Raw genomic sequence first — 16865 nt, forward strand, 5'->3', positions numbered from 1 at the left:
TTATTATTATAATTACTGTCGGTCGGAACTTACTCGAGCTATTAGATGAACAAGCTTTTATTAGACTCGAAGTTGAAGCTGACATTATGATGTACAAAGGACGAAACAGGAATAAAAGCTAGTTTTAACATAAAGCTACCTAAACAGAAAGTTACTACCATTTCTCATAACCAAACAGTTCTTTTTCTTCTTTTCATTTCCCACTCTACAAGTACTTTCATATGGAGACTGATCCATATGCTATGCATTTGCAGCTCCTATAATTCCATGGATCCATAGATTTAGAAGGAGAAAGCAAAGGACTACTCTGTGGCAGCAACAACAGCTGGCCCTTCCACCTGAAACCCCAAACCAAACATAAGCAATGATTGATTAAGGATATTATTTACAGCTGGTTAAAATGAACATAATCATTTTTTACCTTGAATTTAGCACCCCATATCTCCTCTTCTTCAGCAGGCACTGCAGTGATCTTGTTCTTAGGATTCTCATAGCTTCTTAATCCTCCTACTGCTGTGGAGTAGAAACAGCCTGCATAATTGAAATATGAAGCTCCTCAATTCAAGTTCACGATTCCACTTTAAAAAAACACATCAGTAAAACTGTATAAGGGGAATCCACCTTGAGGGAAAGAAGCAAGAGATTTGCCACAGGCACCTTTCAGCAATTCAGCATTATCAGCAAAGGCCACATATCCGTCGGCGGTGATTCCCCAATAGAGAGGAACCTTACCAAATTGATCCTGTCAATATCATACCACCTCACTTGTTGTTAAACACCAACCAAGCAAGCACTTAAAGTCAATAATACCATTTTTAAAAAAAGTAGGTGAGACCTATTTGAATACTTACAGAAGCCACAAACAAAGTGGAGGTGGATTTATCAAAGACAATGAAAGCAAAGCTCCCAATTAGATGGCCAACCACATGGTTTGGAGGATAAGGTGCTCGGTCACGAAGGGCCTTGTAAGCTTCAATGACCAATATCACTTCATTTGCTGACTTTGCCAGACCATATTGCTGCTTTAAACTCCCCAAGTTATCAAGGGCTCCCTCAAACAAGCAGAAGATTTCGTCTTTCACAGCAAATGATCTGCCATTTACCAATGCCCAATAATTTATATCCGTGTGATATGGCATGTTTAATTAACTGTTTTTTTTAGTGTGTCTAGTTATTCATCCAAATCCAAATATAATCGGAACGATTTATATATAAAAAAAATCAAAATATTCAAATTCATATTTTCAAACATAGCAAAAATAGATTATTCGAATCCATTTTTACAATTGAAACAAGGACTCCAAGAGGGTTTCTTTTTGAACCTTTGATGTTGGGATTCATGTTTTGGGTAGAGTTATGAGAATTATCTACTTACAGTGTTCTCTGTGTTGAACAGAACTGTTTTCTTTTTCTTTTTCAAAAATATTTTTGAACTAAATTTTTTTTATAAAAATTGAATATACTAAATTCCAAAATATATGTAAGTTTAAAGAAAAAAACCCGATTTTTGGTTAATGGAAAAACCGTTCAATCTCATCGGCCAAATCTATACGGTCTCTAAGTTGGCTTGAAAATGATTACATGTCAGAATAGGAAAAAGATAAAGTATATTAAAATAATTATGAAAAATAAAAACAAAGAAAAATATGAAGTGTCGACTTGAGAGGATTGTGGGTCCTAAAATTCAAATTAGGCAATCCTAATTCACATAAATGTACTGCCCTTACTTGGAAATCCTAACTAATGCACCTTGTAATAATTGAGCCTTTTTACTTTATGAAAAGTTCCTGGATGTTAGACACGTGTACCGTTAAATCAAGCATAGCCGCTTGATTGATTGAATTTCCATCTCTATGACAGATCTGGTCGGAATCTTTTTTATTGGATTCAAACATCAACGTGATTGTGAAATCACGGCCTCTCCATCTCTCCCATTTCCGCAGAAAAAGAAATTAAGAAAACATTTTAAACTTTATTCACACATTAAATACTTCCATCTCACGTCAGATTCGAACTTCTGACTGCCTGTTTATTTCTCTTTTTTTTTATCGTTTCTCATCCGTTTTTTAGTCTTTTGTTTTATGATTTATGATAATAAAAAATCATCGGCCAAAAAATCGTAAATTATTCGATTAAACAAATTACAGTAATTCCTAGGTTCGTTCGAAAGCACTCGATGATCAACTGAAGTTTGATTCATAATTAATTTTCAACGATTGAGATCATCCAACAGCCAATACCATATATGATTTTTTTTTACCTGGGCTGTAAAGGAGACTCTTTATGGTGAGAATAAGCGAATTGGACATGGTCTCCGATGTGCATGGACACGCCGGAGGAGTTCGTCTCAAGGAACCGTTTCACCAGAGCGTCCGCCGTTATCTTAGGTGATGGAGTTCGGCAACCGGCCGCCACCAGCTCGTCCGGCGGAGACACTATCGCACTGCTAAATACTCCCAACATTTTTTTCACCCCAAAAACTAAAACCCGACTTCAAAAAGAAAACGATTGTATTTCTTCTTCTTTTTTTTCGTTTTCTTTTGTCGGAACTAAAAAAGATAATATGAAGCTTTGTCTTGGAAAGCTTGAATATAGGAATGGAAAAAGGGCAGGGAGGGCATTTTCATTTATAGGGAAAAATATATGTGATGGGGATATTATTGTAAATCTAGATCGGTGATTTTTTTTCTTATTATAGTTTTTTCACTTTTTCTTTTCATTCTGTCGTTTTGTGATTATTTAAATGGGAGGATAAATTAATAGTCCAGGAGGAGGACGTGGCACGTGATAGTGGGTCCCACAGTATGGGCGATGATTTTTGAGCTTGGATGCTGACGTACTGAGACGAGGGTCGTGGGGTCCACGCGAAGGTCATCTTTGTAAATTAGCAGCTGATCGTTTTGGTTACTATTAAAAAAGCATTTAGTAATTAAAATAATATGTAGTTTAATTAAGAAAAGACTCTTAAGTGTCATTAACGTCACAAAAATGTTCTTAATTTCGGTAATTATGGAGTAATTTAGAGAATAAAATATCAATGATATTAGGGATTACAAAATTTGAGGTAAATGTATCTTAGAGATACATAAATTAAGAGTTAAATTGTATTTTACTTATTTTACTTAAAAAATAAGAAAATTAATTATTATACATTAAATTAAAGAGTGTATTTAGTACTTTATATTAAAATGTCATCTATTTGTTCTGTTAAAAATCAGCGTGTTTGACGGAATAACTAGATAGCGACATGTGGTGTGTCACGTGTATATCAAGCTGACGTACAAAAATCAATTTTTAACAGTATAAATTGATAAAATTTTTAACATAATGACCGTTTGCTCTTTGATCTAACATACAGAGACTAATTTATCTATTTTTTTGAGTAAAAGAGGCAAAATTCAATCTGATTCCTACTACAAATACCTCAATAATACTTTTACTCAAAATCCAATCGGTTCATAAATTTCACATTAATCCACTTAGAATAAAAGAGTATCTCTAAAAAGAGTACAATAGGGGTGCTCACAAATTTGGAAAGAATTAATTTTAATACTAGAAATTTTATCACACATATTTAGAGTATAAAAATGTGTTTTAAAAAAAATCAATTGATGGATGTAATAAAATGTGCATAATAAACTTAATATATATAAATCAAAATAGAGTTTTAGTTAAGTGATATATTGAAGGTTTTACTAATACAATTGACATGGGTTTAAATCTCACCGTATCTGTATTTTTTTAATTTAAAAGATTAAAGTATTCTCAAATAATATAACTTATTTTAAATACAAATATATATTTTAGTAATTTCCCTAACTGAGTTGGTGCCCAATTAACTTGTGACACCAACTCAATTAAGGATTTAAATAATAGTATAGGGAACGTAAAATTGACATAAAGAATACTTTTAATCATACAATTATCTAGTTGAAGTATTACAACAAAATAACAAAAAAAAATCATTGCCCATCTGGTTGGAGCATTGGATTTTCATCTATGATCTGGGAAAATCTAGGATTAACCTCTACATCTAAAAAGTCTAGACCTTCGTTAGTTCAACAACTATGATAGTCAAGGCAACTTCAGTAGGAATACCTCTTCCTCTATCTCAAGCTCAAACTCAACCTTGACAGTATTTTCAAACTTAAAATTGGATGTTGAATATGATGTACAAGAGCTTGTTCCAACGGATACAAATATGATTTATCGTTGGCCATAAACCATTCTTTATAAATTGTCGATGTTGCAAAATGATCATCGTTGATCAGTGCAATCTGTGGCCCATGTTAAAGACGATTGACCTAATGTGCGTTGTGCCGGAAAAATCTAATGGCTTGATTATGCTCCGTCCCAAAACACAAATTTATGAGATGATAGCCATTCATGTTCTCTAAATTTGTGGGAGTTTTTTTGGTACAACATTCACACAAATTGCAAAATAATAATAATAATAATAATAAAAGTATTGCATTTAGGTTTCATTATGAGGTCATATTAATTCAAGTAAATACATTGGACAATATAAAACACAAATTATTGAATCATTTGGTTCACATAAATAAATGCTCGTATTGCTAAGATTTCTTCTTTTCAATATGTTGTATATCACAATGCCTGGAAGCATGAAACATTTAGAATGCAATAGACTTTATAACATTTTCTTCTAATTTTACTTTCTAGTAAGAGGGAATTTTAGGTTCTCATAGGGGATAGGTGCAATTCATGGAAGTCAATACCAACCCTATGATTGTAAAATAACAAGGAAATCATTCACTTTTTTGTTCCATATTCTACGGGCTTTATGTAGCATTCTGTATAAGAATATGCTAAAACAGTAGACCCTAGCTATATCTGCAAACCGTTATGAAATTAGATAACAATGAGAGATACATGGTATGGCTTAAGTTGCCCAACTTTTTTAACACCAACATACCTACGACCAACCAAAGAATGTAAGCTCTAGTATAATGTTAAAAATCTTTAAGTGATGGATTTTATGAGAGATGCTTGAAGCTTGTCTTCGACCACGCTTGTCTTCGACCACGCTAACTTAATCCAATGCCCTTGAAAATCAGACTTAGGGTTGATACCTATTTCAAATGGTCAATAAAGGACCTCCCTTAGATTATGCTAAAAACTTCCTATTACTAGATGCCTATTCAGTATAAGTCTCGTTAGCAACGCTATATCTTCCAACGTTATTATCACTTCGCCATGGTTGATGAAATGTTTAGGTCTTAAGTCTTCATTGTTAAATCAAAGCATATATAAATGTCAATATGAAAGTTACTTTCCCAATTTGGGTATTGTGATAGAACCTGATTTCTATTAATTGAGAAATTATTCTATTGTCAGATATATTTCTTCTCTTATTACTGTAACCTTAAGCCACAAGAAAATATTTCAATTGCTACATCTTACAAACTTATCATTCTTCAGATTTCAATAAGCGAGAAACCATTATAGTATAAGTGGAAAATAGAATTAAGAAATACTTGGTACCTAGGATAATATAAAATGCAAAGAAGGAATGCTTTCAATTTTTTATGAAAATCTAAGAAGTTGAATGGGTTAATTATAGGATTTAAAGTTATGGTTTTATTAGTGATTTTAAGATAACCTTGATACCCATAAGTGCCGAGGTGCTTTACGATTTCTATTTATCATTCAAATAATTAGTTACAAATTATATATATTTAACATTTTAACAAAGAACTCAACACCTACAGATGTCTCATTGCGTTTAAATATTATCCACAATTATTAAAAAATTAAATTATATTGTTATAGTTTAAATTTTAAATATTTTAAAACGTTCTTAACCTCGTTGAGTCTTAAGGTGTTTATTGGCAACCATCCATATTTAGAAAAGTCAAAGATATGGGTATTAAAATGTTGGCACTGGAAATAAGAGATTTAAGGCACTAAAAGTGGGATTGAAATTTGGCATGAGATATTTCCAATTTTTGGTCCCTAATTGTATAGTGACTTTGCAAGTTGATCCCTGAATCTCAACTATAAATAGGCCTAACCATTTCACATTTTGATTATCCCCCATATTTGTCATTCTCTCTTTAAGGCATTGTTCTCTCTCTTTATTTGTAAATTTTCACTTGTATTTTGGAGTGAAATATATTTGTTAGTGCCCGAGGATGTAGGCAAAATTTACTGAACCTCGTTAAAATTTTTGAGTTCTTTATTGTTTATTTTGCATATTTTGTGAAAGTAATTGTAGTGATTTATTGTGCGGTTAAATTACGATAGAGGGATATTTTGGTAGGAAAGACCTAGTACTTAAGTGATCCACGTGATCGACCTCTCTCTCCTGGGAATTGAACTTAGTGTGATTTTTCAATACAATAATTTTACTCTTTTACATGCTTCCGCACAACAATTGGTATCAGTGTCAGGTTCGTACTTGAGGAATATGACCGTTTACGATACTTTGCGTATATGGTATTACTCATCCACAACACTATTCACATTGACGGTGCTGTTCACATATACAATAGTTGGGATTGAGGAGAAAAATGACAGAGACATCATCATCAGCAAAGACTACTGTGACCAATACAAAATTTGAATTAGAAAAATTTGATGGTACTAATAATTTTGGTATGTGGCAATGTGAGATCCTGGATGTCTTATGTCAGCAAGAGCTGGATATAGCCCTTGAAGAAAAACTTGACAAGATGGATGACAAGGAGTGGGCCAAGATCAATAGACAGGCGTGTGGTACAATCTGCCTATGTTTGGCCAAATAGCAGAAGTACTCTGTCATGAAGGAGACATCAGCAAAAAAGTTATGGGATACACTGGAAGAAAAGTTTCTAACGAAAAGTCTTGAAAATAGGCTTTATATGAAAAAGAAACTTTATCGATTCACATATACACCTAGTATGTCGATGAATTGCCATGTGAAATCATTCAATAAAATTTTAGCAGACTTGCTAATTTTGGATGAGAAATTTGAAGATGAAGACAAGGCATTATTGTTGTTGAATTCTCTTCCTGATGAATATGATCATCTTACCACCATATTGCTTCATGGGAAGGATACGATCACATTTGATACAGTCTGTAGTGCATTGTATAGATCTGAGACTCGAAAGAAAGATAATAGAGATCACCAAGATACAACTGTAGAAGTCTTAATAGTAATAGGCCGTTCGCACAGCAACAAACCTGGTAGGAGTAAGTCTAAAAAGAGACCTGCCAAAGATGAATGTGATTTTTGTCGTAAGAAAGGGCATTGGAAAAAGAATTGCCCTAAGTTAAAAAAAGGGCAAGGCTATTTCTGATGCATGTGTAGCGGAGCATGATGAGGATTCAGACTTTAGCTTGGTTGGCACGACAATGGCATGTAACACCCCTAACCCGTATCCGTCGCTGAAGTAGGGTTACGAGGCATTACCGAACAAACACAACCATTTTTAAAACCAAACTGATCACAAATATGAAAATTAAATCTTTTTCGCATAGCTATTTATAATTTACGATCAAAATCTAACCAACATCGTACTCAAACCTATACATGCCATAAGATCGAGTTCAAATATTTAACAAAATACCAAAAGAAGTCGATAGTGTGATAGACTATGCTGATGATCCCCGAGCTCGTAACGCGTCTCCAAAATCTTAAAAAAAAAACAAATGGACAAAAACAATCAAAGTAAGCTTTTATAGCTTAGTAAGTCTATAGCATATCTAAAATACATATAAAAGAATCATATAATTCTTTAAGTAAATTTATTGAAATCACAAAAATCAAATATGATTACTAATCAAACATTGCTATATTGAGTCATTTTGTTTAAATCTAAAAAGATGTATATTTATCTAATACACATAAACGGACAAATGTATATACATTATCTGCATATAATCAAGTTACTAGCATAATCATTAACGGCATATACTGATTTCTAGAGTACTTATTGTTCGCACTTCATTGGATCCATTTAAATACAATTGTTCAAATACATATACCAAAAGTATAATTTTTTTTTTATACTCATCAACCATAAATGCCGAATGCATACATATATACACTTATTTTCACCTATGCCGAATGCATACATATATATACCCTTATTTTCACCTATGCCGAATGCATACATATATATATCCACCTATGCCGAATGCATACATATATTTATATCCACCTATGCCGAATGCATACATATATATTTATCTATCAATTGCTTAGACCAAATATATGTATATATGTATATGCTCATCAAGTTAATATGACTAAAATCATATGATTGAACATTTATGTATTCATCAATTTCATATAATCAAAATCATAGAGGTATCAATTGTATATTATCACATAATTTAAACGGATTTACCGGCACTTAGCCTGCTAGGTTTTAAAACCTGATTCGGTACACCAGCTCTTGAGCCTGCTAGACTTATAGTCCGAAATGTATCACCGGCATTAAGCCTGCTAGACGTATAGTCTGAATAATTTCACTGGCATTAAGCCTGCTAGACGTAAAGTCTGAATTATGTCACTGACAATAAATCCGAATGGTACTGAGCTTTAACAAAAGAATCTCAATTCATAGGAGTTGTATCTCATAATGGTCTATATAATCCACATAAAAATTCAGCTCAATAATTTATAAACTATATCTTTAAACCACATAGGTATATAAAGTTCAGTCATCAAATCCAGCTCAATATCTTAATTATACATCCGAATATATATATAACTTAACACATTGAAGCATACTACTAATATCATGCTTTTGAACACCTTATGATAATCAAAGCTAATAATTTCATATCTTAAACTCCGTTCAAGAACTTTTACATGAACATACTTACATAATCGAACCTCCCTTATACATATACAAATTTCATACTAAAACTCATTACAAAAACATATACATGCATAATTACATAGTCGAACCCCATATAAACTTGTATGAATGACATACCTAAATTCAATACTAGAACATATACATGTAGATTTGCATAATATATATTCAATACAAATTTTATACCAATATAAACCTATGCTTATTTCTGAATCTTAGGTACACACATATATATCCACCTTTTAGTAAACCAATACTTTATATAGTATATATAAAAAAAATATGAAATTTTATACTCCAACTAAATTCGATAACATTTATAATTGTATATCCTTATAAACCTTCATGCTTTAACTAAATTCCAATGACTATATAAGTATATACCTATGATTCGAACTTGTTACAATAATACATATAATTCACTCATACTTTTAATTATTTCAACCAACATATTTTTTTAATTATAATTCATCCAAAAACAGCTCATATACTTATTTATATACTGATTTTATGACATTAAATAGCTAATAGACTTACCTCGGACGATGGAAAATCGAAGTCGGACGATTATTCGACTAATTTGGCTTTTCCCCAATCTAACTCCGATTTCTTTGGTTCTCGATCTAAATATATTCAAAATAAGATAATTTATTTATTAACACGTTCAATTTAATCCAGAAACACATAATTTGGCAAATTACTATTTTGCCCCTAATATTTACACTTTTTGCAATTTAGTCCCTATTGCATAAAACACAATTTATACAAAATTTGCCCATACCACACAAGGGTCGGATATTCATGGTTCTCACACAAGTCCAATCATTGCATTTATTTCACACTTTAGTCCCCCAAAAATTTAATTTCACAATTTAGCCCTATTTACTCAATTTCACTAAAAATTCCAATACAAAACATATTAATCTAAAATATATCTTTCATTATTCATCATCAAACATCACATAACACAAATGTTCATCAATGGAACAACTCAAAATATTCATCAAAATCAAAACTTTAAACATGGGTCGGATAGTATTCGAAGCAACGATCTCAAAAATGTAAAAATTATCAAAAACCGAACAAAGAACTAACCTTAATCAAGCTTTAAAATGGCCGAATATTACTTGACTTCCTTTCTTTTTTTCTTTTGCATGAATTCAGCTAAGTTAAGATGAAAACATTCATCTTTTCATCAATTATTTTAATTTTAATGTTTAATTTAACATTTGACTAAATTAACCTTATTATAATAAATTTTTATAACATATATATTAAGGTCAATTATGTCATATATCACCCACTATCTACTTTATGATCTTATTGCATCATAAATCCTTCCATTTAAAAAGACAACAACAATTAGGTGCTTTTATAATTAACCCCTAAATTTTCATTTTTCGCGATTTAATCCTTTTATTTAATCGGACACTTAAACAACAAAATTAAAACACGAAAATTTCACACAATCAAATGCACACAAAATAAAAACACAAAATAATATTAAAATATTTTTTGTCTCGGACTTGTGGTCCCGAAACCACTATGTCCGATTAGGGTCAAACCGGGTTGTTACATGGCATGTCATACAAATGAGTGGATTTTGGATTCGGGATGTACTTACCATATGTGTCTTAATAAGGATTGGTTTTCTAGTCTTAAAGAACTAGAAGGTGGAGTTGTTTTTATGGGCAATGATAGTGCTTGTAAGACAATGGGAGTAGGTACAATTCAATTGAAGAATCACAACGACTCAATCCAAGCCTTGACAGATCTTTACTACGTACCTAGCTTGATGAAAAATCTCATCTCATTAAGGGTCCTAGAATCTAAAGGGATCATAATAAATTTGAGAGATAGATTACTAAAGGTAGTAGCTAGGGTATTGACGGTGATGAAAGGCACAAGAAGAAATAACCTGTGCTATTTAAATGGAAGTACAGTTATTGGATCAACATCAACAGCTTCTGTGAAAGATGCAGATTCAGAGGCTACCAGGTTATGACATATGCGATTGGGACATGCTGGTGAAAAAGCTTTGCAAAATTTGGCGAAGAAAGGCTTGTTGAAAGGTGCAAATTCTTGCAAATTAAAATTCTGTGAACATTGTGTTCTAGGCAAGCAGACAAGGGTAAAATTTGGTTCAACAATTCACAATACGAAAGGAATTCTGGACTATGTTCACAGTGATGTGTGGGGACCAACCAAAGTGGCTTCTTTGTGAGGTATGCATTACTTTATTACTTTTTTCGATGGTTATTCAAGAAAAGTAAGGGTGTATCTAATGAAAAGAAATATTGAAGTTTTGGATGTATTTCTAAAATGGAAGAACATGGTGGAGACTCAGACTGGTCGAAAGGTCAAACGACTTCGATCAGACAATGATACTGAGTATAAGAATGATCCATTTCTACAAGTATGTCAAGATGAGGGCATTGTACGACACTTCACTGTTCGAGATACACCACAATAGAATGGGGTGGTAGAACGTATGAATCGAACTATATTGGAGAAAGTTCAATGTATGTTGTCCAATGCTAGATTGGGCAAGGAATTTTGGGCTGAGGCAGTTACATATGCGTGCCATCTAATTAACTGGTTGCCATCAGTTGCAATAAATAGAAAAACTCCTATGGAGATGTAGATTGGTAAACCTGCTACTGATTATGATTCTTTACATGTTTTTGGTTCCACTGCATATTATCATGTAAAATAATCTAAGTTAGACCCAAGAGCAAAGAAAGCATTATTCGTAGGTATAACTGGTGGAGTAAAAGGATACCGTCTCTGGTGTCCTGATATAAGGAAGATTGTTTTCAGTAGAGATGTGACTTTTGATGAATCAACCATGATGAAGAACAAGGATTCACAAAAGGATGACAAAACTAGTAGTACTTTGTAGTAGGTGGAGCTTGAAAAGGTTAATAATGATCTAGCTAATATTGAAGGAACAAATTATGAAGAAGTTTCAACCTAAGAACTTCTACAGCAACAAGATTCAATTGCATATAGGAGGCCAAGAAGAGAGATTCGTATGCCTGCTCGCTTTGGTGATATGGTGGCCTATACACTTTCAATTGCAGATTATGATTTTCCTTCTACTTACATAGAAGCAAGAAGTAACCCTAATAGTGTAAAATGGAAGCAAGCTATGAATAAAGAAATGCAGTCTCTTCATAAAAATAGGACTTGGGAGTTGGTGACACTACCCAAAGGAAAGAAGGTAATTGGATGAAAATAGGTATATGCAAAGAAGGAAGGATTTCCTAGTAAAAATGAAATTTGATAAAGGCTAGATTGGTAGCAAAGGGTTACGCTCAGAAAGAAGGAATAGATTACAATGAAGTGTTTTTCTCCAGTTGTGAAGCATTCATCTATTCAAATTTTACTAGCCTTGGTTGCGCAATATGATCTTGAACTAGTTCAGCTCGATGTGAAGACCACGTTTTTACATGATAATTTGGAAGAGGAAATCTATATGACTCAACCAAATGGATCCAAGGTTGCTGATAAAGAAAATTGGGTTTGCAAACTGAAAAAGTTACTTTATGGATTGAAACAATCTCCGAGGTAGTGGTACAAGCGATTTGATCAGTTCATGAAAGGGCAAAGGTACACAAGAAGTAAATTTGATCATTGCATGTATTTTCAAAAGCTACAAGAAGGAATTTTCCTATATTTGCTCTTATATGTTGATGATATGTTGATAGCATCTAAGAGCTAAGTTGAAATTGAGAGATTGATGACTCAATTCAACCTTGAATTTAAGATGAAAGATCTAGGTGAAGCTAAAAAGATTCTTGGCATGGAAATATGTAGAGATAGATCTCATGGCAGAGTTAGTTTATCTCAGAAGTAATATTTGAAGAAGGTACTATAACAGTTTGGCATGAACGAGCAAACAAAACCTGTAAGTACCCCGTTGGCTTTTCATTTCAAGCTTTCTGCACAACTATCTCCTTCGACAAATACGGAACAAGAATACATGTTACAAGTTTCATATTCTAATGTAGTAGGTAGCTTGATGTATTCAATGGTGTGTACAAGACCCGACATTTCATATGTAGTTAGTATAGTGAGCTGGTATATGCATAATCCTGGAAAAGGACATTGGCAAGCTGTGAAATAGATTCTACGATATATTCAGAAGACCATGGATATTGGATTACTGTTCAAGCAGGATACTACACTAGGTAAATGTGTTATTGGGTACGTTGATTCTGACTATGCCGGTGATTTGGATAAACGAAGATCAACCACCGGTTATGTGTTTACACTTGCTAGATGACCAATAAGTTGGAAGTCTACACTGTAGTCTACAGTTGCGTTGTCAACCATAGAAGCCGAATACATGGCCTGTAAAGGAAACTATTTGGTTACAAGGTAGGGTTAAAACCTTGGGATTGGTTCAGGAGCATATTAACATGTATTGTGATAGCCAAAGTGCTATTCATTTAGCAAAGAATCAAGTCTATCATGCACGTACAAAGCATATCGATGTACGATTCCATTTTGTGCAAAAAATTATTGATGAGGGGAAAATTCATCTTCAGAAGATTAAGACTACATATAATCCCGCAGATATGATGACCAAGGTGGTAATAACAACCAAGTTCGAACATTGTTTGAACTTAGTCAATATCCTGCAAGTTTAACAGTTGAAGAAGGCACTGTCAAGTATTGTTGTCAAAGGGAGAAAGAATTGTGTGAAGATAAGATTATCCTAATCAAATCTTCAAGGTGGAGATTATTGGCAACCATCCATATTTAGAAAAGTCAAATATATGGGTATCAAAATGTTGGCACTGGAAATAAGAGATTTAAGGCACTGAAAGTGGGATTGAAATTTGGCATGAGATATTTCTAATTTTTGGTCCCTAATTGTATAGTGACTTTGCAAGTTGATCCCTGAATCTCAACTATAAATAGGCCTAACCATTTCTCATTTTGATTATCCCCCACATTTTCCATTCTCTCTTTAAGGCCTTGTTCTCTCTCTTTATTTGTAAATTTTCACTTGTATTTTAGAGTGAAATATATTTGTTAGTGCCTGAGGATGTAGGCAAAATTTGCTGAACCTCGTTAAAATTCTTGTGTTCTTTATTGTTTATTGTGCATATTTTGTGAGAGTGATTGTAGTGATTTATTGTGCGGTTAAATTACGATAGAGGGATATTCTGGCTAGGAAAGACCTGGTACTTAAGTGATCCACGTGATCCACCTCTCTTTCCTGGGAATTGAGCTTAGTGTGATTTTTCAATATTAAACTAATCTGATATCTTTATCATATCAATTTAAAATATTGTGTATATTAATATTTCTTGAATGATTGAATTCTTTTAATATAAAATAAACAGTTAGAATATTTTAATTTACGTCAAATTGGACATGTATGATCTATAAGAATGAAATATAAAATATAATGGTTGGATCGTTAAAATATTAGCTTTGCAAAAAGATATGAATGGGTGTAAAATTATAATTTTACCCTAAATCTTAAACCCTAAAATTATAATTTTACACTGGTAAATATTGATGTTTAAACTTATTTACGTAAATATTTAATTAGTTAATATATATTTATCACACTTGGTTTACATCGTATAAATTTATCATAATTAAGTGTTGTTTGATGAACTAAAAGAAAATTAAGTACTGAGAAATTAAATATTGAATTTAAATTATAAAATTTATTTAATATATTACTATAAAAAATAATTAGATTGTTTGATAAATGTAAATTTTAAATTATGAAATCTTTTTATATAGTTTTTATCTTTATTCTTTTAAAAATTTCACATGGTTTTAATAGCATGCTTGTATGAGAGTTTTAAGATTTTTGAGATTTTTAAAATGCTAGTATTTTAGAATTTATAAATTCAAATTGTTCCGATTTGCAATTGTTTTGTTTGGATAGATAATTGATTTAGAAAAAAAAAATTAGGTTAATGAAATTTTACAAATTAAAATAAGAATAATTATTTTAAAAATAAATAATATAAAAATTATTCAATATGAATATCATTATATTTGTAAAAAAATATAAAAAATTATAATATAATAAAATTTTTAAAAATATATTATAATTAAATAAAAAAACAGTATGAAGTTTGAGTTTTTATATTATATGAATTAAATCAAATGAATTTAGGAGGAATTTTGAAAAACCACCTGAAATTTAGAAAATGATTGAGTTATTAAATTAAAAACCTTAAATAAAATCCCTCCTACAAATTCATCATCCAAAGAAACCCAAAATAATATCATTTTAAAAGAAATGAAATAAATTGAAAATATTTCTTATCTCCACAACTTTTTATTATAGAAATAAGTGTATCAGATAGTTTTTATAATGGATTATTAAAGGTGTGTAAAAATTTAAATCATTATAAGATGAAAGCAGTTAACAAAAATTGTGCATTTTACAAAAATCTCAATGATGAGCTGAATACAAAGATTTAAGGGAGAAAGATGGTGAAAATTTTCTGGATTCTGTAACAAAGTAGGCTAAACAATCAATTTTAAGACGGAATTTTATAAGTTATTTATGCTAAGAATTAAATTATCAAGATTAATGTAGATCTTATTTTGCATTATTCTAATAAATTCTTTTTTAATATCATTAAAAATATTTACATAATTTCTTAATAAAATTTAAACTAATAAAATTACATAAATTTCTTCAAATTTGATCCCTGATTTAGCGTAAGTCAAATTTAGTTTTCTAACCTAATTTAAGAGCAATTTGTTTTCCATAATCAAATTATGTATCTGGTAAATCATAAATTGAACAAATAAATGAGAGATTTATCAAAACAATTTTATAATTTTAATTCATGCCAATTATCTTATTCTGATAAAATGTTGATAAATTTTTTTCAAAATCAAATGTGCAAAAATAAATAGAACCACGGGCAGAGAAGAAGATAATTCACTATGTCAAATTCGAATAATTACAAGAGGAGTAGACTATGTCTATTTATAGACTTCTAAAACCATATTCTAATAGGAGTGTAGTAAGATTGAAACACCTTATTCTAATCAATATCAAATAGATGGAGTTTAATAAGGTTTTAAAAAAATCTTATTCTAAAATAAAATAAAATAAGTATAGTTCTATAGGGATTTTACTTTTATTTTATTTTACCACTTTATTTTATTTAAATAAGAATTCGAGTCACTTAATTCTAACAATCTCTACCTTGACACGAATTCTCAATGAACAAGTTCTTCATCGCGAACTCTCAACGAACAAGTTCTTCACCTCTTCCATAAATCCCTTTAAGGGTTTAACTTCAACAATGAACACCAATCAAGTCTAAGCAATGCTCAAACTTGGTTATAGGAAGTGACTTAGTCATCATATATGCAGAATTTTCATGAGTACTAATTTTGCTCACAACAATATCACCACGAGCAATAATATCACGAACAAAATGATACCGAACATCAATGTGTTTTGTTCTCTTATGAAACATTTGATCTTTTGTAAGGAAGATAGCACTCTGACTGTCACAAAATACTGTATTGATTTGAAGGTCTTTATTGAGTTCACTAAAAAGTCCCTTCAACCAAATGGCTTCTTTACAAGCCTCAGTAATCGCTATGTACTCAGCTTCAGTGGTAGACAAAACAACTGTAGTTTGCAAAGTGGTTTTCCAACTTATTGCACAACCTCCGATTGTAAAGATATAACCTGTGAGAGATCTTCTTCTATTAAGGTCTCCAGCAAAATCAGCATCAACATACGCAATGACTCCATCTCTGGTTCTTCCAAACTATAAGCAAACATCAGTAGTACCTCGTAAGTATTTTAAAATCCACTGAACTGTCTTCCAATGTTCTTTATCGGGATTCGCCATGTATCTGCTAACTGCACTGACTGCATATGATAAATCTGGACGTGAACAAACCATAGCATACATGAGAGATCCCACTGCACTAGAGTATGGAACATGTGACATGTACTTAATCTCATCATCTGATTGTGGGGACAAAGCGGATGAAAGTCTGAAATGGGTTGCTAAAGGAGTA

The 16865-nt window shown here is 31.6% G+C and overlaps 1 protein-coding gene across 1 annotated transcript; it reads right to left on the bottom strand.

Annotated features, from left to right (window-relative positions):
* Window positions 1–41: 41 nt before the first annotated feature.
* On the bottom strand, window positions 42–2584 carry LOC107891925 (stem-specific protein TSJT1-like). Its single transcript, NM_001326792.2, has 5 exons — window positions 2261–2584; window positions 852–1092; window positions 622–742; window positions 422–531; window positions 42–338 (listed from the first exon to the last, which is right to left on the bottom strand). Exons 1-5 carry the CDS (start codon window positions 2461–2463, stop codon window positions 303–305), a joined length of 711 nt encoding a protein of 236 aa, NP_001313721.1. The 5' UTR covers window positions 2464–2584; the 3' UTR covers window positions 42–302.
* Window positions 2585–16865: the final 14281 nt, after the last annotated feature.

This window comes from Gossypium hirsutum, chromosome D09 (genome assembly GCF_007990345.1).
Source record: "Gossypium hirsutum isolate 1008001.06 chromosome D09, Gossypium_hirsutum_v2.1, whole genome shotgun sequence".
Lineage (NCBI taxonomy): Eukaryota > Viridiplantae > Streptophyta > Magnoliopsida > Malvales > Malvaceae > Gossypium > Gossypium hirsutum.

Coding starts and splice junctions, on each gene's coding strand:
- LOC107891925 (NM_001326792.2), bottom strand. CDS start 2,463: ATGTTGGGAGTATTTAGCAGTGCGATAGTGTCTCCGCCGGACGAGCTG. Junction 532..621: donor TCTTGCTTCTTTCCCTCAAG/GTGGATTCCCCT, acceptor TCAATTATGCAG/GCTGTTTCTACTCCACAGCA. Junction 339..421: donor TATGGGGTGCTAAATTCAAG/GTAAAAAATGAT, acceptor TTGGGGTTTCAG/GTGGAAGGGCCAGCTGTTGT.